Source organism: Pongo abelii, chromosome 3, assembly GCF_028885655.2.
Source record: "Pongo abelii isolate AG06213 chromosome 3, NHGRI_mPonAbe1-v2.0_pri, whole genome shotgun sequence".
Taxonomy (NCBI): domain Eukaryota; kingdom Metazoa; phylum Chordata; class Mammalia; order Primates; family Hominidae; genus Pongo; species Pongo abelii.
Genome location: NC_071988.2, coordinates 45,847,300 through 45,870,678, shown reverse-complemented (window position 1 = coordinate 45,870,678; position 23,379 = coordinate 45,847,300). Strand labels below are relative to the sequence as shown.

At 34.8% G+C, this 23,379-nt stretch overlaps 1 protein-coding gene across 1 annotated transcript in view; it reads left to right on the top strand.

The window, feature by feature from the left end:
* Window positions 1–23,379, top strand: part of GABRA2 (gamma-aminobutyric acid type A receptor subunit alpha2) — a gene marked incomplete at its 5' end in the record, with an annotated part of 240,795 nt that overhangs the window by 93,944 nt on the left and 123,472 nt on the right. Inside the window, 1 exon segment of the mRNA NM_001133357.1 lies at window positions 890–1,005. Coding sequence (NP_001126829.1) covers window positions 890–1,005 — 116 coding nt within the window.

The following is a 23,379-nucleotide window of genomic DNA, read 5'->3' as shown; positions in this document are numbered from 1 at the left end:
ATACATTTAGTTGCTTCTGCAACAAATTGCTGCATGTCACAGAATCAGGTGTTTGGCTTTATGATGGAGAAATAATGGAGAAAATCACAATTTCTAAAGCTTTTCTGATGATATTTTAAGACCATTTGTTCTTTCTACAAAATTGTCACCAAAACAAAGTAACTAGGCATTTTAATCTTTACAATATTGCTCTTCTCAGAGACCAATCAGGAAGAACTAGGCTCTAAGGATCTCTGCAGCTGTGTATGTGTTGCTGATGCTTTCAGAGCCCACCTCCACCTCCTGGCTACATGGAGCCTGGCACATAGCCAGTGGAGTTTCCCTGATGCTTATATTGTACTTGGCCATTGGGTGGAGGTATACCCAAAGTAAGGAAAAAATCCTGATTTAAAAGAGAAAAATACATATGAAAAAGAAAGACACTTATGAGAGAGATAGAAAATATATTTACCTCCAAAAAAGCAATTTATTTTCCAATTAATATTGAAAACAGTTATTTCAGGAGTCTGTTTGATTATTGGAATTTTCTAACTGTAGAATAGCAATAGTAATAGTGTTTGCATGTGTTAATCTACAATCATAATATATCCCAGGAGATGGATTTAGAAAGAAAATGAATAGTCCACATAAAATGTTAAAGGGATAAGAATCTCAAATAATGTTAATATCAAACTTCTGATAATCTACTATTTAGAATCTATTTCAATTTCATGTTTACCTTTTTTGAAGACATACCAATATTTATAGAAGTTAAAAAAAAAAAAAGGAGGAAAACGGGTGGTACTAATAGCTCAGGGAGTGTTAAAATTTAAATTAAGGAAGAAAAGCATGTTGGCATTTGCAAAACACACATATGTATATTTATCAGCTGTTAAAATTATCTGTTTAGGTTGGTGCTGGCTAACATCCAAGAAGATGAAGCTAAAAATAACATTACCATCTTTACGAGAATTCTTGACAGACTTCTGGATGGTTACGATAATCGGCTTAGACCAGGACTGGGAGGTAAAAATAGTTTTCCTCTTTTAAAACTCTCATAAAATAATGCCTTTAAAAGTTAAGGGTAATATTCCTATTTTAATACATTTTATATATGAATGCATCACTGTGTATATAAAATTATAGAAAATAGAAAGTAAGATATATGAAAAAACATTATCTGTGAGTCCTTTTATACATACATAATGTATTTAACATATCTTTCATAGAATGCCTAAAGTCATATGGAGCCCAGACTTTCTGCATGAATAGTTTTAAATTAACTTTCTCACACTTACAGTATGTTAAAATCTAGCATTATTGAGCAGATATACATATGAAATTATATTTCATATGTAAAGAATGTATACTTTCTTTGATCGTATTTTCACATCAGCTCAGATACACAGAAATAAGGAACATAAAAAATATAAGAATATAGTGGTTGTATTTTAACAAATACTCTTTTTAGCATTCTATGATGATACTTCTTTACACTTGCATGTGATATTTCTAGAATACAGCACAAGTTTGTTGTTCTTGAAACTTTCAAAGACATTTCAGATATACGTTAGACATAGGTCTAAATTTTTGGATTGTGGCACAGTTTGATTTCAAATTTAAACATTAATTTTTTGTTCAGAAAAATAAATATATTTTTATTCAAAAAGGGAAAGAAAATTTGGCTTAGCCAATATGTTAAATTTTAATGATCACATTTATCACTTGTTTGTTTCATAATCATTAAGACATTTAGTTTCACAGTTAATTCAAAATTAAGACAAATTAGTTGAACAGTTGATACTAATACAAGATTTATGTAGTTAACCTGGTTATTGCCAGGTTTGGTGACTTTGCAATGCTAAGTTGCTGGAAAAGATTTGTATTAGTCTGACTAAATTCCTGAATATTTGTGCAAATAATTCCTTTAAAAATATAAGTTTTGTATATATATATATATATATATATATATATATGTATGTATGTTTGGCAATTGTATGGTTTGGATTGTCCATGGGTAAGAAAAAAGTTGGAAGAGACCCAACTGGTTCAATAATATGCCATTTAATTTCTATTAGTTTTTGACTTGAATCCCTGAGTGATATCTTACATTTTAAGAGAAAAATCCCAGAGAGGAATAATGTTCACAGGTATGACACATTGTATCCTGAAGGAAGAATTCAGTTGTTTAATATATGCTCAGTTTCTAATAGGAAAAATAAAAAGGAAAAGAATATCTGTTTAGTAATTAATATGCCTAATAAGTATGAATATAAGGAATTACTATCCAGGTTAACATATGTGGCAATGAACTATTGGCCAAACTTGTATAAGAGAAGTAAGCTTAGTAAGTAAGAAGTAAGGTTCTCATAATTCACAATCATGGTTTAAGAGGCATATTGCACTAAGGCAGATTTTTTTCGTAAGGCATAGATTGTATTATTTTAAAATAAATCATCTGCTGTCAAATTTTAAAATATGCAAGTTAGCCTGTAGACTTTGTCTCTTTGAATTTTTACGGGGAATATTTATCCTCTGGGTATATGGTTAGGTAGTAGAAACTACCTGTTTGAGGACTTATGTATTGCCATTGATCTCCTTATATTTCTGTTGTAAAATCTTGCATCCTTTTTATTTCCAATGCTTGCATTCAAATAGAGATTTACATTACCTTGTTAATTAGGTTAATGCAATACACTAAGTGGCTTTTCTTGAGTTATTCTCTTCCTTCCTCAATCCTCTGATATTGAACACATGCTAATATCTCACAGTCAGGTCAGTCTTCTTTAGCTTTATACTCCTTTTCATATGTCACTCTCTTCTCTTGATCAAGTGCCAACAGAGGCTCCCCATTTCCTTTGGTAGATGGTGGCGAGGGATAGTGGAAGGAACATATTCCTTGGAGGCAGACAGGTCTAGACTGGAGTTCTGCTCCATCCACACACAAAGCTGTGCCTTGGCCATATCACCTCTGTTTCTGTGGCTGTGATATAGTTACCTTTAGGGTTGTTGAGTTGATTATATAAACAAAAAGTATACGCAAAGCATATGCTACGTATTGGCATTTCAATGATATCAATTCTTTCTCTCCTCCCTTCGATTGCTAATTTAACAAGGATTTCCACAGTCTATTTCTCTGGTTTCATTTACCACTTTACCCCACCTCCAATTCTTCCTGCCCTTCAAACACATCTATTTATTTTCTCTTGATAATTCATTCTCATCTATTCCTTTGGCTTTTAGTCATATGATCTCCTCTGACTGCAATCATTTTTTCCTCATCCCCTCTGCTTATCTAAACTCTACCTTTCCTATGAAAATCATCTTAATACCAGTCCTTTTTAGTAAAGATCTTTCTTAACTGAATTGAAGCACCCAGATTAAATTTTCTCTCTTAATTTTTTTAACCAGTCATTGGCACTATGTCTCCTGGTACATATTATGTGCTATCATATATGATTTATTACCATTTTATATTTCTCTTGTTACCTTATTAAGATTCAAAGCTCATTGAGTCAAGATATTGTATAATAAATCCTCCTTTCTCAGCAACTAAATATTGATTTGCATATTGTGGTCATAAAATAAATGTTGATGCTTGATTAACTTTTCTGTGACCAGCTCATTGTCTGGAAAATGGGACTACCCATATCTGGCTGACCTTTTAGTTAGGAATGTTGAGGTGGTATGTTGAGTATCGCTGTTAATGAAGAGAACCTTGCTTTAGACTGGAGATTTAGTAAAATCCTGGTTCTGGGGCTAAGCAGTGTGTGACCTTTCAATCACTGGCCTCTCTGGATCTATATTTGTCATCTGTGAAACAGGATTTCTAATGACATTCTTAAATTTTTTATGAATATTAAATATGATATATGCAATGAATTTAGCATAGCGACTGGCATTTAGTGGACAGTTAATAAATGACAATAACTAAAAGACTTTGAAGAACTTGCTAAATGTACTGTTTCAAGTTTAAATTATTATCATGATTACTTCTGCATCCAACATTTTTAGTCTGAATGCACACATGTCATTTCAAATAGAAATCTCAGGGAAATTACCTGTATCATTATTTCCCAGAAATGAATAATAAGGGAAAAATGGGCTCAATTTGATTTTAATGTATCAAACTGAACATCTCTATTGATGGATAATCTATTTAATTAATCTCAATTACTATTTTCATTCCTTTATAACTATGATATAAATGAGTACATAGAAAAGAGAAACCAGTTTTGAACTATGAGTTAGGAAAATTGTTCTTTTCACCTGGCTGTATCATTACTAGCTCTTATTCTAGACATTTTGAGCCTGGATATTTTCTTTGGGAAAATGGGAATAATAGAATTTTATTCTGAGAGAAGGAGAGTCCATTGTGATTCATCTATATGACAAAGATTATATAATATATTGAGTAAAATATTTTAAGGCATTTAATAATTAATAATAGATCCCTTTAAAAATTTAAGTCAGAGCATGCCCCTCAACTGCTCAGATCCTTGCAATGGTGTCCTATTCATTCAGGGTAAAAGCTTGATTTCTTGTGGTGGCCTGCAAGGCCCTGCAAGGTTTTTCTCCCCAATCTTTCTTTAACCTCACCTCACACAACTCTCCCTCTTGCTAACATTGCTTCAGTCACATTAGCTTTCTTCCTGCTCTTTGAACACACTGGGATACTCTGTGGAGCCTTTTCCCTGCTTGTATTCTCTTCCCTGGTGTATCCACTGATCTCACCTTCTCAACGAGGTCAACCCTGACCAACCTAATGAAACTCCAACCTGTCTACCCATCAGCAATCCTGATCCCCTTTGCCCAATTTCATTTTTTCTTTGTGCTTCTTTAGCACTTTTAATATATATATGTGTGTGTGTGTGTGTGTGTGTATGTGTGTATAATTTATTTATTACCATATTAATTGCACATTTTTGTCTCTTTTGCTAGAATATATGCTCTATGAAGTCAGGGATTTTTGCTTGTTTTGTGGCTTGATTCACTGATATATCTAGCCTAAGCATCTAGAACCGTGCCTGGCACATAGTAAGCACTCAAAAAATATCTCTTGAATGACTTTCCATTTTATTAGTTGATTTCATTTTTGTTTTCAGTGTGCCACCATGAAAATGATCAACTATAGAGTTTACTTCATCCTTAAAATCAATGGAGTGATTATTTAATTACTACAACAGCCTCTCACTATTAACACCAACATATTTTAAGTTGATTTCTTGGTTAATTGGGATAATTATTACACCAATTACTCAAACTCCTGACTTAGAGTACCTGTGATTCTGCCATGAACTAACTGTGATTCTGAGTGATTCATTTGTCCCATCTATGACTTAATTTACTCATCTGTGAAGTGGGAGGAGGAGTTCCACTGATTCTATTTATATCTTGCAGGAATAGTATATGGCTCAAGTACATTGAAATTCTTAAGAAAGTGCAATGTGACATACAATTGATAGTAATTAGTATTGTTAGGTATAGCAGAGGAGAATTCTTCAAGGAGAATATTATGTTAGAAAGTAATATTCTTTGAAAAACATGTCAAGAAAATATTGGTAGGCCTTATGCATTTGGTAGTCTTCATTGTGGGCCTGAAAACTTGACATGGCATTGCCTCAAAATCTTATCTAACAAGACTGTAGATGAAGATTAGCTACAACTAATAACTGTATCAAGTCTTCTCTTTGTCTTCAATTTAGTCATCAGAGCTAACAAGTCGGGGTACCTCCCATGGATTTTTATATTTCACAGGAGGCTTTCACATTGTTAAATGAATAAAAGGAGCAACATTTGTTTTTTTGGATCAATTTTATAAGGTCATTGGAAAATTGAATGTGTAGACAGGCCTCATATATTTATGAAAGCTGGCATCCACATGATCAAGAGTAACAACTATTAGCTATGACAAGCCTTGGAATCTAAATTATAGATTCAGCCTGGAAAATCTAGATTGAGTACCATGCTTAACTGCATTTTGAAAAGCTGTTTCGAGGAGGTTGGCTAGTTAGAACCACCCTCTCCCAACCTGGTACTTTTGTTTTATACTCTGAAACCTTGAAGATGCTTTATGCTTAAAAATCATGAAAAACTTGAGGTCCGAACACAGACTTAGAGTCTGATGGTCAGTTTTCAACTTTACTCTTGGATATTTATACTTAGGCTGTGGAGAGATGTATGATAACATGTTTCCATGGATTTTATTACTCCTCAATTTATAAAAAAATGAAATAGAAGCTATTGAGTGGGCAAAAATTAATACTAAAAAATCTGATCTCTCCCAGAACCTGAGAGGAATTCTGACCTCAAAAGAGCATTGTATTACTTCATAAAGTAATGGTTAAGATCAGTGCCTGCTTTTGAATTCTGTCCCTATTATATATTAACTATATGACTTTCAGCACATTGTTCAACCTCTGCTTCAGTTTCTTTATTTGTAAAATTACAAGGCTTATTGGTTTTTTGAGGGCTTATTTTACTTTTTACATCTAATCCCCTTGGACAGTGGCTGGCAAACAGAGTAAGAACTCAATACATGTAGAAATTATTATCATTATTGTTGGGTCTACTACCACTTCTACTAGAAATGAAATAGAATATATCAACCCATGTCACATTTAATTTATAAAAGCTTTGACTTCCAAAACATGATAAACTTGGAGCATACAGGATCCAGCTTTAAAGAAAGAAGTTATTTGTGTGTTTCTTGTGCATTCAGTCTTATTGTGTGGGCACATCTTTGTACATGAACAAAACCCCTGAAAACAAAACCAATGAAAAGGATGATGTATTTATCTTCACGATTACTATCATGACATATAACAATTTGACACCATCAATTCAAGATAATGAATTTGTCTATAGAAGCAAAGCTATATTTACAGAATAAAAGCTCATTATATGATATAAATGATGATTTTAGGGACATATTATAAAACTGAAAGCATGGTCACCACCCTAACCTGGGATGTACCAGACACTTCAACAGCAAAACCTCTGAGTCTTGAAACTTTAGAGTATATATCCTGATGCTTGATCACATCATACTTATCTTTATGATTATGGGTGGTGGAGACATCAAGAGGGAGAGAACGTGCTGAGAGTGGTTTGAGCTCTCAGTATATAAAACTGAGGAGGCGAGGGGAAGATAGGGAAAGGTAGGTTGCAAGATGAGTAGAAAGAAGAGATTGAGCTGAGCTGTTAAGTAGTTCTAGTCTCAGATGAAGGCAGAGTAAACTCCAGATGTTAAAGCTTCTGCTTCTTTGAAAAGCTGTGATGTTTGGCATTCTCCTCAATCAGGCAGCTGCAGTCAAGGCTGATGCTCCTTCGGAAGCATGAGGAAGCTGAGAATCTAGTCTCTCCGCCTTTCAGACTCAGATTCCTGGGGTCTCCTAAAGTTCACTGAGTAGGATAACCTTCAGAATAAGCCTTCCACATAAGAAGATTTCAGAGCCCTTTCATGCTCCACACGAGATCCACCCACTAGACTGCCTAAAGGTCACACGGAACACTGCATTTTATTATTTCATGAGTGAGAAAATGAAAATAAATTGGGATGATTTCACACGTGTGTAAATAGCTTTTAATAAAAGTGTAAATGACTGATATCAAGTCATTTGTCATTTCCTATTTATTTAAATTTACTTTGTGGGAGGCATGAGACATGTACTTGGCTGCCTGAAGTGGGATGCCACTGGGGAGGCTGGAGACTTGTGGACACAGCTTTCAGAGTCAGTTTCTTGAATTTTGTCTGGGGGCTATCCCACTTCTCTCCATATGGCATGGAAATAGCATGCTGATGGACTTCATCACAGTGCATGCTAGGTTAAATTAGAAACACGGTAATGTTAGGTACAGCTTTTTGTGATGCTTTTTAATATTTTGAGGCATGACTAACAAGCATCTTAGTGTTTCTGCATACACCTCACTTTGTGTTGCTTGCCCACTCCTTGCTGCAGAATGGGACTAAGATAGGCTTCTTAGGAAATAGTTAGGGTGAGGTAGTTTTGCAGAATTTTTTCTCAGTTGGTTGTTTTAACCAGATATATAACTTGTGATTGTTTTATAGGAAAGGCAGACTGAATATGTGACAGTGCTGGTATGCATTATATTAGATAGAAGTACTTTCTCCCCATACAGCAAGCGTCAGGCAAAATTCAAGGTGACGTCAGTAAAGTGCATGGCCCAGAAAATACTGCCTATTTTTTTTTTTTGAGGCAGAATCTTGCTTTGTTGCCCAGACTGGAATACAGTGGACTCAATCTCAGCCCACTGTGGCCTCCACCTCTCAGGTTCAACTGATCCTCCCACCTCAGTCCCCTGAGTAGCTAGGACCACAGGTGTGTGCCACCACACCCAGCTAATTTTTAAATTTTTTGTAGACACAGGATCTCACTATGTCTGGTCTTGAATGCTCGGCTTCAAGTGATCCTCCCACTTTGGCCTCCTAAAGTGCTGGGATAACAGGCATGACCCACTGCGCCTGGCCACTACCCATGTTTTAATGAACTAACACTAGGGCTTTGTTGTCATCTGAAAACATTTTTGGTTAATAGCAGTTGGTTTTCTCAACCATCACTGTTCTGAAGGTGTTGTCCTCAGTCATAATTTTGAGGAATCCTTACTTTGGCTGTTTCAGGCACAAGCATGCCTCACTCACTGTATTTTTTCCCTGTAGCACTTCAGCTCCGATGCAGTCAAAGTTTTTCTTTCTCTCCCCCTTAATACACAGTGGATAAATTGGACCATAAGCATGACTGATCCATTTGTTTTAGTGTCCTATTTTGATTGCTACAGATAAATCACCTTGTAGAAATCTATATTGGTAGTGAAGATAGTGAAATGAACAGATTGGCCAGTAAATAATTCATTACTTTTCAATGTGTTAACATGGAAAGAGTCAAATGAAATTATTCTAGTATTTTGTTCCTTAAAATGTGTGTTGAAAGAATGTGATATGCCAGCCACTCTACTCTGCGGGATATAAAGACATACAAGGTGTGGTGTTGGTCTTCCTGGAGATGAGGTCCCTCAGGGGGAGATGAGGCATGTACACTGTCATTCTCAAAATAGCTTGAAACCACAGAACACATGGTCCATTATAAGAACATTCTATTGAAGTTTAGAGAAGTAGGAAATGATTTTTACTTGTTCCATTTAACTGGAGTTAGCCAAGTTTTGTAGCTGTAAGTATAGCTCATTCATTCAACTGTTTCTTACTAAGGGCTTAGGATTTGCCGGGTACTATTTTAAATGCTGGAAATACTATCATGAACAAGACCCAGTCTGCATAAATTCATATCACACCATATTTTGGCTCGTTCTGGCTTTCATGTGTTCTAGGCACTGGTTTCTTCTTTCTCTTCTTAATTAAGAATTCTGTATAACCACTCTGTGTTTTCTTTATTGAACTTTAAGTATTCTGTCATAAAGGGAAGAGTGATTTCTGGTATATTTACTGTGAGGTGGAGAATTATGATATCTACAGAAGAGTGTAAGGCTCAGAGAGCACATTTTTCTATGTCTGTAGCAGGGATGTCAAGGGTGTTTAAGTGTGGCATTCCCAAAAGTACTAAGACAGTGTTAATTCCAATAGAAACTTCTGGATACTCCTCAGTTATCTTCTTTAGAAAAACTTGTTCGTTTTGAGCTACAGGTGAAAGAAAAAAAACTAGACATGAACAGCAAAATGAAAAACTTATGAAGAGTTATATGATGAGAATTATATTTATTTCTTCTAAACTTTTAGTGTTGTTAACACAGAATTCTGGAAATTTTTGTCTTTAACTTAAAATACTCTCATCTCATGAGGTACAGATCTTATCATTTACAAATAAGGTATTATAAGAATAAAATTAATGTTTAAATATTAAATGATTTTATACAGAAGCTCATCAAATTAGGGATATCAACTTATCATCAGATACAGATCCCTTCAAATTCTCCACTGGATTTTGCAGTTTAAGTAACTCGCATTAGTGGTAGTTTTGTTATTTTTGTGTTTTTATAATACCTTTTTAAGATGTAATCTTAATTTGATATATGAGTTAAATTTATTTCACCTTCTTTATATTCCTTGTTGTTTATTTCAGTATTAAAACATGTTAAAAATTAAAAATGGTTTCACATAATTTTTTTTAAATCGTATTCTGTCATGAGAGCATCCATTTAATAAATATTTTTATTAACATTCAGGTTGTCACAAGCTTATTAGGGGAGTGAATGCAAAATGTTTCAGGGATATGTGTGATGCCATTTTTTTGTATGGAAGCGTATCAGTATTCTTAGAGAATATGATTAATTAGGGCATTAATAATTTGATTTAAAACATAATAAAAAGTAAGATGTCCCTTCTGATATGCGTAAGTATGCATATAGTATTCATCAAAAAAATACTAAAATAAGGTCATGATATTTTCAAATGTTTGGTGGAGATGATTAGCAAAGTCTAATAACTTTATGGATATTTCAGGAATATACTGAAATACATGAGTATTTCAATATAATGGGTAGTACAATTGGATTTTGTCTATGAGTAGAGGAGTAGAGTTACATCTCAAGGTTAAGGAAAGTTGAAGAAGGTATAAATTACAAATGTCTCCAAGTAGTATTACAAAATACGTTATTTAGATTATGTTTTATAATGGGACCTAACATATTTTAGTAAGTATTGGATAGGCATTTGGTTTCCATTATGTTGGCAAAGGGATCAGATGCTTTTAGAATTAGGTATGTTTAAAACTTTCCAGGACATAAGATAACTCCAGACTCGAACTGGAGGAGTTTAGAGGAGGAAGACAAATGTCATGGGGGACTTTTAGAAAGAGATGGAAGATTTCCTGTTTTAATTACTTGTGAAGATTTTAGATTTTGTGCAAAAGACACTGAGTTACTAAGATTCTTTGGTTGGAGAATTCAAATTTTTTCAATTGCATGCATTTTTTAAGGGTCATTGCAATAGAATTCAGTAAGTTAGCAATAGTCAGAGAATCAGGGTAAATAGAACAAATTCACTGTTGTTACTGTGATTATATAGAGAAACTCTTCAAAATTTTCAAGAAAAAAATAGTGGGCTAAAATGCTACTTAGGTTTGCAAGGAAGATAAAAATTTGGATACCACAAGAGAGGACGTCTTAATTAAAAGAAAATGGAATTGCAAGGCTGGTGTTCACGTCAGGTAGGGGGGAATATGGGAGGATAGATTTAATTAGCTATCTAGGGCATGTAAGGGTAATCATTCAAGCAAAAAATGGGAAACCGATGATTGTGCTTAGTAGACTTGCAAAATAATTGTGCAACACATATTTGAGTAAAAGAAACTTCAGAATCTTAAGAGACTAAATGGGGCAGGCTTACATTGTAAAAATATTATAAAAGAATGGGAGTTAATGTAGAGTCACTTTTAAGGAAGCAGAGGATTTCTAAGACAACAGTAATTAAAACTGAGGATCCTTTTATCATTTTGAGTAGTTTTGGCTTAGTGGCAATTATAGAGTTGCAGGATCAGAGATAACTAACAAGAAAACCATATATAGAACCATATTATTAGTAATAATTATATTAAAATATGTCACCATTTAAAATAGATTAAATGTCATAAGTTGACATTATTATTCCAGTACATACATCAGAATAACAGTTATCTGAACTCTTGAGGGAGAAAAGACAATGTAGTAGTGAGGAGAATATTGCTGTAACAGATTCATTTCAACTTTCATTCCTTCAAGCTTCCCTGATAATCTGCAGGGCTCTAGGAGGTATTTTTGGCTGCTGCCAAATTGATGGCACAATTAATATCTTTAACAGGGAGGGTCATTTAGGATTTACATTACAATCTGTGAAATATAGGGGTGATGAAAAGTTCCATGAAATAGAGTTGCTGACTCAGGATGAAGACGTTTACATTCAGATGCTTGTTACACAGATGTTCACTGCTTTTGCCATTCTCTTTTAGCTGCTACCCCACCCAGTCTGGTCTTTGTCATTTTTGGTGACAGCTTCTAATACAGTCATCTCAGCCTCAGATATCTGATTGCCACCAGTTCCAGGGGGCAGCTGCAATTTCTGCCTGTGTTGCCACTTCATTGGAACAGCTGGGATGTTAAGCAAAATCTATCAACACAAGGAAATTGGGCAGGTGCACATTTAAGTGAGTGGATATGAAAGTTACTGGGGTGAAAGCAGATGTCTCTTCATCAAATCCCTTCCCTTTAGGGAACAGTTTGTGGCCTATTATCTCTGTAATTTTCCCCACCTGCTTAGAGAGGGTGGTGTAACACTTTACATACTTCTGTCTGAAGACATTAGAAAAGGATATAATAATCTCAAGTGGCTTTTTATACCGCAAATTTAATGCCAATTGGAAACAGGAAAGTTTGCTCTTTAGCATTGGAATAAAATTATCAAATATAGGTAAGAGAAGAATTGTCATAGTAGACTTCGTCAGTTAGGGATGTGTTTGCCTGAGTGTAATAGGAAATTCCATCAACAGTGACTTCAGTGGGGGTTAATTTTTCTCACAAACAAGAATTTTACAGATAGGTGGCTCCTAGCACTAACTGAGTTCTTAAAAAGGTGGCTTAAAGAACATAGACTCTTTATTTGTTTAATCACCTTCCTTAGTGTTTCCTTCTCTTTATGCTTGTCACCTCATGATCCCAAGATGGCTACCGCAGCTCCAACTATCCTATCTATGATTAAGGCCAGAATAAAAGGAAAGAATGGAATCATCTGTTCCTTATGTCAGAAAAATAAGCCTTCTGGGCACTTGCAGCTGATTTCTGCCTTTACCTTCATAGTTCTCTGCAGCTAGGAGGACATCTGGGGAAATTAGTGTCCTGCTTGGCATTGGGCACATTTCTGCCCTAAATAAAATTGGATTTATTAGAAAGGAGGAGGATGTATTTGATAATCAGTAAGCTACTGGCAATGTCTGTCACGTCTGCTAACTCTCTAATAGAAAAGTTACTTCTTCTTTCTGTGCCTCCATTTCTTGCTTTGTAAAGTGTGCATTTGAATAACCCGGTTGGTTATTATTAATATGCATATGTTGATTCAATACATTTATGTTGAGCTCAAGATGCTGCATTTCTAACAAGCTCCTAGGTGATGCCAGTGCTGCTGTTCTGTGCACCACACTTTGTGCAGCAAGGAAGTGATTAGCTCAGGCTACCATGTCCTACAACCCCAGAGGAAATTCATAAAAAATGTAATGTAGTGAAGAGAAGGGGTCCTTTAAGTGCTCACTAAATATTATTATAATATCAATTTTTTGACACTTAGAGATTTATAATTTTTATTTCTAAATGTTGGTGGTGGTAAACTTTATTTTTAGCACAGTATAAACATGAACAGATTTATTTCTTATACTTTTACAAAATTGTTGGTAAATATAAGACTGACCGTTAATTTAGGTGGATATGCTGCATAATATTAAATGCAATTTCTCTATCCAGTCATGACTGCACTTTAGTTATATCATCCTCTATGAGTAAAAAAAAATCTATATCTATACATGGTATGTAGAAAAAATTAAAACTAATCTGTAATAATGCTCAGTAGTATTTGAACCTTGCTTTATAAAAAAAATGTATTGGATACTGCAGTTAATGAGTTGCGGGAAGAAAAAATCTGAAATGAAGGTTGTGAACAAAATCTGCATGAATAATTGATTATAAAAATAACTAATTTAAATCTGAATTTGATATTATGGTAAAAAATTACCACACATATAATTTTGGCAGAAATATAATAGTACTCTCAATTTAAATTATTTTATGTTCTATTTAACATGTTCCAAATTTTCCCTTTGGAGAGATAAAAGGGGTGATGTTCTTTAAAACAATATTATATATGATTTGTATCAGAGCCTGACAAAGACCACTTTACAAACCTAGAGGATGCTAAATTGGTGAAAAACATTGTACTTTAATTTTACAGACTTGCTAAGAGGAGAAAAAGCCTTTAATTTGATCAGAGGATTTTGTGATGGCAACGCTGTATACTAGAGTATAAAATAAACACTAGTTTGTATATAAAGAAAATTCTTTTTATAAAAGCTGTGTGATCTTGGACTAGTATTATCTGTTTGCCTCAGTTTCCGGAACATAAGTATGAGGGGACTGTAGTTCAGTAACCTACAATGCCCCTTCTGTCTAAAATTTCTCCTGTGGTTTTGTGTGTGTGTGTTGTGTGTGTGTGTGTGTGGCTTGTTTCAAGGCAAATAGAGTAGAAAATAGGGTTCTTGGAACAGAAATCTAAAACCAATTTTTTCTTTGTAGAGAAATAGACAGAGTATAGAGTTGAATACAAGCTAGCAGAATAAGGCTGCAAACCTCTAAAGTCTGTCCAGCCTGGAAGGACACAAAGGCTGCTTTGGTTTTCTGACTCCTAGCAACTAGGAGTTTGTACAAAATTAGGTGCTCCCATTGCATGAAAATCCCAATTAAGAGCTTCTTTGAAACCTGAGTAAGGTTTGATTAGGAAGTGACTGGTGTAAGTAAGATAGTAATGAATGCATCAAATTATATTGCTCAGCTGTTTATGTTTCTAAATCTTGCTCTACATTCTTCATACATGGCATGTGAATGGCAACATCTCTTCAAAGCTTCTTTAACTTCTCGTCCTGTTGGACTTCATAGATCTACCTCCACTTGAAAACTCCTCTTTCCTGGTTGGTTGGGTTTTTTGTTTGTTTGTTTGTTTGTTTGTTTGTTTTGTCCCTCTACTGTTCTTTATCAGTTTTTTTCTTTGGTTTCTCTTTATCTTCTCTCTTCTGAAGTATATGGGTGTATTCCAATGTTCTATACTTTTAACTCTTAATATTACCTTTTAATTTTCCCAGAACTGTTTAATTCAATTTCGTGACCTTAAATATTAACCTATATGTAATTTATTCACAAATTTTAATTTCTAGCCCCAACGTTTTCTTTCAGCTTTGCTTATTATTGCTCAGATGAACTCTTTTCTATGATTATCCACTACTTTCATGATCCAGGGCACTTAAGGTAGCTCTGTAGCCAATGACCTCTGTTCACTTTTTTGGCTCCATCTCTTACTACTTGTCACTAATTTTGTTTGTGGTGGTCCAGATTCACTGAATTAATTTCATTTTTCATTTTTTAGTAAAATTTAAAAATAGACTTCGGACCACTAGCCTGTGAGTCATTATGTAGACTATTGCTTCTATTGGGAACCACATTTTCCTATTTTTAGGTTTTAGCTTAGATGTCACTACTTTCTAGAAGCCTTAAATAACTACCATCCACTTAAATACACACATTTCCTTTGGAACAAATCTCCCATTACTATATTTAATATAACTCTAACATGCAGTTTTGTAATTCTATCATACGCCTATTGGAATCTAAGATCTCTAAATACAAAGACTTATGACTCTGCCTGTTGATTTATCCCCAATACTATGTGTAATATTTTTAGGCTATAACAGTAATCATATATGTTGAATAGATAGACAAATGATGAACGGTGCCCTTTGATACATGGATTTCTCAAATTCAGTTTCTAGGAACTAAACTCACAATTCTGCTACCTAAAACTGTTTTTTTCAGCCTGTAGTTCTCTTGCATGGCTAATGGTATCTATTTGTCAAGCTGCAAGAACTAAAAATCCATCTGAAAATAATTTTTCAAATTCTCTTTACTCCTATCCAGTTTCTTGCTTCTAATCTCCATCCTCTAATCCACAGGTATCAACATAATGTATTGGCCTATTCTTGTTTCTAAATAAATAATTAACTTGAAACATTTGGAATCCAATAAAATGTGAACTTCTGTCTTCTCCTTTAAAAATGACAAATCTGGTGACCCCAAGCTGAAATTCCCAATGACAGTAGCTCATTGAAATTCGGTAATAGCTTCCCTGATTACAGGGGTATGCCCTCTAGATTTAGCCAGAGATCTATCCAGTGTATGTCACTCAGTCAAGTAAACCGCTTGACCAGGAAATACTGTGCTGCCCCAAGGAAACGTTTGAGTATATTAACCTAGCCCTACCCTATTTTCCATATTGCCAGATTTCTAACTTTTAGTTAGATTTGATTATGTAATTATTTTGCTCAACATCTTTAATAGCTTTCTTCTTTCCCAGTTTCCAGAGTGGAATCTCCAGTCTGTGTAACATAGCCTTCAAGAGCCAGAACAAAGGGACCCAAACTCAAATGCTCTCCATGGGCAGAACAAATAAAGGAATGAGTGGAGCATAATGGAGATTGAAGAACTGGAGAGCACATTTCTTGTATGAAGGGGGTTGAGTTTTATCTGATTATTGCCACATAAGTGTTTAAAATCAGAGTTGCCAGATATTCCAATTATTTTTCAAAAGTTGTTGAAGATCTCCATATTTATAGAAAGTTTTCTTCAGCCTGAAATGTCAACCAATTTTCATTTAAATCGAAGTAAACAAAATCTGTGCTTCCCAAACAAATCACACTTGAGTATTAGTTTGCAGCCTCTGGCCCTAAACCAAGACTTCTCATAAAGGGTATGAAAAAATCAGTCGGAAAACTTGTTAAGTGCAAATTTAACAAATCTTCAAAGACTCATTCAGATTTGGTTTGGTCCCAGAACTATATTTCAACAGATGTTCTTGATTCTGATGCACATGGTCCAAACACTGGACTGAGTCATCTGTTTTCAAGGTTCTGGTTAAAAAAGATGGTTTCTTTCTTCTTTCTCTCATGGTACTTTATTTGAACTCTTTTAAGTTAAAAGGGAAAAATAAATGTGTATAGTAAGATTGGTCTGTTACCAGATGAGTCTAGCTAGCATTTTCCTCAAAACCTCAGAGAAAGGCCTCTGTCCCCCATTGTTCTGAGCTGGCTGTTGGTATTACAAGGTCAGAGTCCTACTTTTGTTTAGTGATTGGATTAGTCAGAATTAACTGGCTTATGTTTCAGTAATAACTATCCAGTTTTATCTCTCGCTCATGTATCTTGCTCACGATCCAACCTTGTCCACTGAGGTTGGATGGCATGTGGGAATGGGCTCTCTTTTATGTCATCCTCACTTAGGGTCTCAGGTTGATGGACTTCCACTGCCTAAAACATTGCTAGCCACTGTGTCCAGGGGAAAGATGTGGCTAGGTGTACACTGTCATTTAAAGCTTCTGCCCAGATGTGACACAGTGTCCCTCTGCCCACAGTCCATTGTTCAAAGGAAACCAAATACACATGTTTAACTTCAAGGTGGCAGGGAAGTGCAACCCTACCATTTTCTCAGAAGTGGAAGAACTAGCAATATTTTGCAAGTAGCTTAATGACTACCACACTTGGCAGGTAGAACCCATTTCTGAGGGTGCAAGTCATCTTCCATTGTGACTGATTATACAAACTGTTTGGTGACACAGGTCATATCTCATTTCAAGATATATAATTCTGCAACTATGTTTTGTCTGTAGCATGCATAGAATGTTTATGAAGTTAACTATTATATGAAATTAATTATTATGAAGTTATGATATTAATAACAATGCTTTTTTGGATATAGTCAACTTTATGTACCTTCTCTTTTCTTGATGTTAGAAGGCAGTGCTGTATGCCCTTTTTCCAAAGCTCCCAGGAATAAAGAGGTTCGCCATTTGTGCTGTGAAGACATAGTTCCAGTTGAAGATATTTAAAAAGAGATAGTCTTTGAAGTGTTAGTCTGAAATTTCAACCTCCGTGACAGTAATTGCCAGGGAGAATGGAGTTAGATAGGTGAGGAACAGAGACCATGTGTGGTTTGCTACTGTGTCCTTAGTGCTTGGCACAGTCTGTAGAATTCACCATTTGTCAATTGATTATGTCTGTGAATCCAACACTCATATATGTAAAAACAGACATATCTGTGCTTTGGAGAGCTACTTATTTTGGGTTCTTAGAAATGTTTTTGACATTCAACAATCAATTTTGTCTATATATTTTAGTGGTTTAGACTTCTGACATTGCTAACAACGAGTCATCCTTCTCAGAAACAATGTTGATTGATAGATGGATTAAATTGGTCTGCTGAACCTTAAATTCAGTAGCACATAAAATTAGAACCATTGGGTTGAACCTGGATTTAATATAGTGAAATGGACTAATTCAGTAGCCCTTGCTGTTACTGCATTTCAGACCATCTGAGCAGTGATCATGAACAAAGGCTGTATGGCTTCAGTTGTCTGTAATGCACACAGCACTGCCTTCTAACCCCACAACAAAAGCTTTGGAAGAGCCACTAGATGCACATGATAGAGATAAAAACAAGAACTACAAACATGTATTTTAAAAGCCTAAAAAGCATAAGCCTAAAATGTCTCTCTATTTTGAGATTTTGCAAAACTATTATTAGTTTCATACAAACCATTTAAATTTTTTCAGTTGTCTTGCAAAGGCTGTTAATGAAAAGTTATAAGATAATGGAATCATACTAAATTATAATTTCTAACAGGTTTTGAGATTGAGGTGCCATGCTAAGCACTTTACATATCATTTAATACTCATTATAACTCCCATGAGATAGATAAATTGATGACCCCTACCTTAGAAACAAGGAAATGAGAGCCACAGGCCAATTACTTGCCTTTTGTCACCTAATTATTTTGTGATGGCATGGATATTCTATCCAAGATAATTTTCTCAAGAGTCTTTCTCCAGAGTCTCATCAATCAGGAATTAAGCACCCTCAAATCAAACAAAGGTGGTATCAATGAGTATATGTATGCTTTGGAGGAGGAGCTCACTATTTGTTACATTTGTGTAATCGTTAGCATCTGGATAAGTATCTCTGAAAGGGGAAGGATGGTGCGCAGTTTCATTCTTTTATTTGTTTAAGTGTTCTCATTATTGCATTTCTTGGTCATCGTGACTTTGACATATATCCAGACTTGAATACAGGTTTAGACATGAAGGATCAGAAAGGACAGTGCAGTGTTTAGCAGAAAATCTATTAGGGTGTTGTGAATTAAAGCCAGAATCTGTTACTCACACTGCTGATTTTACTCCCTTACTGTGTGAATCAGAGCTTTTGGTATTATTATGCTGGAGAATAGCTAATGAGAAGGAGATAAGAAGACCATGTGGTCTAGATAGATAATCTCAGCATTTCTTAGTACAAAGTACATTGGTACTTGGGTTATTTGTAAAATTAGTAGCACAATGGTGCAATTGTTCATATAAATTTCAATCATGTTAAGCTTATTATAAGTGATATTGAAGTAATATGGTACGTGAAGAAGGGATAAGCATATGAAAGGCAAATAGATGAAGGCATATTAAATGCAAGAACCCTCTTTCCAGATGCATTGGGTTACAACTGCTTCATTTCCCTTTCTTCCCATTTCACCTATGTACATCTTATGAGACACAATATAGTGTACTTTGGAAAAGATCAGGCTTTGGAGCTTGAAAAACCAGGGTTTGTATTCTGGTTTGAGCATGTTCTTACCATGTGCTTTTTGTATACATGAATTGCCTTCTCTAAGCCTCAGTTTCTTCATCAGTAAAATAAGTATAAAATAACTAACATTTATAGCAAGGTTACAAAGATTAATGAAATTATTTGTAATGTTCCTGTAAAAGTACCGAGCACATGTTGGGTGTTCATTAGTGGCCAACTTCCCATGTGCCCTTTGATTTTTGCGAACATGTCATAATGTGGAGATTTATTCACAATTTGGGAAATAATGAGTGAAAATGAGAGATCCTCTAAAAATAGGACATGAGATAGTTATTTTTACTGAGAGAGTTCATGGAGTTTGATAGTCTTTATTTAACTGTGTATCCTAGGGTTACATGTGATTAAATTTTTCCTTTGTGGGATGCTCTTTAAGTAGAAGTTTATTGCAAAATTCTCCATAGAATTTTTAAATTGCATGGTATTTCTTGTCATACACTGGAATTAAATGAGAAGGAATTGTTGGATTTTGAGATTACATCTATGGAAGTACAGAACCAAACAGGAGAATAAGGTGTTTCTGAGAAAACCTGAGCGGTCAAATAAATGATAGCTTAACTTCATCTGGCTTTTCTTTAGAAATTTAGACTTCCATAAATATGTTGTATTTCCCTTGCATAAATATTAGCCATTAGTGATCTAATTACCTGTTAGGTTTCTAATCATGATTACTTATGATTTCTTCAAAACTTAAAAAAGGTAACCTTTTAAAATGATTGAAAGTGTTATGCAATAGACAATTTTTAAAACATTTACTGAAATGAGTAGGAGATAGAATTCTAGGCTATCCCCAAATTTCTTGTCACATGTTTTACATGCCCTGTATAATTTCTGTGACTGTGACTGTGATTTCAGTCTGATGATTAGGTTTTGTTATATGGCACAGTTGACTTTAAGAAGGGGACATTATCCGGGTGGGTCTGACCTAATCACATGAGCCTTTTAAATCTAAATCAAGAGGTCAGAGACAGAAAAGTCCAGGATATTTAAAACATGAGAGAGATTCTTCATTGCTGGTGGGGGCCACATGGCAAGGAACACAACAGCCTCTAGGAGATGAGACTTGACAGCCAGCAGGGAAAATGGGAATCTTAATTCTACAGCTGCAAGGAACTAGATTTGGACAACAATCTGAAAGAACTTAGAAGCTGATTCATCCCCAGAGGCTCCAGAAAGGAGCACAGCACACCAATACCTTGATTTCAGCCATGTGAGAACCTGAGCAGAGAACTGAGACATAGCATGCTGGAATTCTGACCTACAGAGCTATGTGCTAATAAATGGGTATTGTCTTACATTGTTAAGTTTGTAATAATTTGTTAAACAATAGAAAACTAGCATATCTACTATTACTAATTTTTTAAAACACATTTTTTCAGTGTTTAACCTGTGCTAGGCATAGTGTACTTTACACCTACCATCTCATTTAATTATTTCAAAGTACTGTAAGATAGGCATTATAAGCCACATTTAACAGATAATATTGAAGCACATATAAGTTAAGTAATATGCATAGGGTCACAAATTATTAGCTTATAACTCTGAATTGAATTTAGATCTCTTTGATTCCAAGGCTTGGGATCTTACATGCCCCTTTATTAGGTAGGAATAGATATTTCATGAAGATGATAACGTGCCATCTGCAGAATATGATATGGCATTGATGTGACACTTTACTTACAAAATATCTTATTTCTGAGTCTTCCGCAAGAGAAAAAGCAATTTTATATTTATGTGACAAGATTGGATGTTACATTTTTAATCAATTACACGTAAGTGTATTCTACCTTTAAAATTGCTATGGAAAAGTTTAATTATTTCCAACAGGATTTATGACTATCAGTTATACCTCAAAGTCGTCATTAACTGAATAAAACTACACATTCCAAAATGATTAACTCTGAAAGTGCATTATTGGTACATTCATAATGTTTAATTTTATTTTTATCATCCTTGCTCATATGGAATAAATGCCTTTTAAAACCATTTTAAGATTGTTAATGTTCTTATATCTTTATTAAAAATCTTGCTAAACATTCTCAAAATGTTAACATAGCTAAAAGGCTAAACTATTATACCTTAGATTTTATATAATAAAGTTTATTTTTCCTTAAGCCTTTCATTGCAAAATTGTTCTTTAAACTAAAAGTCATTATGTATTCTCAAATAGACCACTATCTTGTCTTATTTTTTAGTAGTATTAGTATTTTGCTGCCTCTTTCTTCTCTGAGGACCTCTTCTCTTTCTCTTTCAATCCATGTGGCTATTTCTTGGTCGCGTTTTTATTCTTGGTGCTCTCTTCCTTTCCCAGGGATTTAGCTGCCCTTCTATGTACTGGATTCTAAAGTCTTTCTTAGTCTGGAGACTACCTTTGCAGGTGTTAATATCTCCTAGTTCTATCCGTTAATGCTTACTTATCGCCTGTCTCCACTAACTCTTAATACTCCTCCAGCCACTTTCTTTCTTTTCTGGCTTATTGAAATACATCATTCACTTGTTCCCTACATTCAATATTTCTTTCTTATCAGCTATCTTATCCATATCTCATGTATGCATATTTTTTAAGAAACGTGATTTGGTGTATGTCTTGCAGGGAATGGATATATAACTTGTTAGACTAGATGAAGTTAGAGAAAGAAAAATCAAGGAACATTCAAAGGATGTTGACATAGGCAAGGGGGTCGAAACTGTTTAATTTTACTTAAATAGGAAAGATTTGAATTATGTTTACTATTGTACATGCCATGATTACCTGAGTAGATTATAAATTTTATTACTAGAGGTACAAAGTCTTCTTGTTTTATCTCTACAGTACTTGGCACAGCATCCTGCATATAATATCACCCAATAAATGTTTAATAATTGAATGCACCAGTTTAACTTTACTGTCTATTGCCATTTTGCAAACCATTGCTTTGCTGCACGTAAATCAGCTAAGAATTTCTTTCTTAATGACCAGCAACCATATGGCAGCTGCTTAAAACCTGTCATTAAAAGTTTAGAGACATAATCCCAAATCATTTACTTAGTTGCTTTTTGTGGTTCTGTTACCACCATTTCATTTAAATATTTTTGAAGCTAATTCTGTTTCCAACCTGAGCTTTTCTTATTCAATGAAATGTAAGTTAACCTCTCCATATAAAACAGTGTGTCTAAATTTATTTTTAGTTTTTGTGTTTCTTTTTTTGACTTGATTGAGATATAATTTGTATTAGTCTGTTTTCATGCTGCTGATAAAGACATACCTGGGACTGGGCAATTTACAAAAGAAAGAGGTTTAATGGACTTACAGTTCCACGTGGCTGGGGAGGCCTCGTAATCATAGTGGAAGACAAGGAGGATTAAGTCACATCTTACATGGATGGCAGCAGGCAGAGAGAGAGCTTGTTCAGGGAAACTCCTGCTTTTAAAACCATCAGATCTCATGAGACTTATTCACTATTATGAGAACAGCATGGGAAAGACCTACCCTCATGATTCAGTTACCTCCCATCAAGTTCCTCCTATACAGCCAAACCATGTCATTCCACCCCAGCCCCTCCCAAATCTCATGTCATCACATTTCAAAACCAATTATGCCTTCACAACAGTCCCCCAAAGTCTTAACTGATTTCATCATTATCTCAAAAGTCTGCAGTCCAAAGTCTCATCTGAGACATATTAAGTCAATTCCTCCTATGAGCCTGTAAAATCAAAAGCAAGTTAGTTACTTCCTAGATACAATAGTGGGTACAGGCATAAATACAACCATTCTAAATGGGAGAAATTGGCCAGAACAAAGGAGCTACAGGCCTCATGCAAGTCCAAAATCTAGTGGGGCAATCGGATCTTAAAGCTTCAGAATGATCTCCTTTGACTGTATGTCTCACATCCAGGTCATGCTGATGCAAGAGGTGGGCTACCATGGCCTTGGGCAGCTCGGCCCGTGGCCTTGTAGGGTATAGCCCCCCTCTTGGCTGCTTT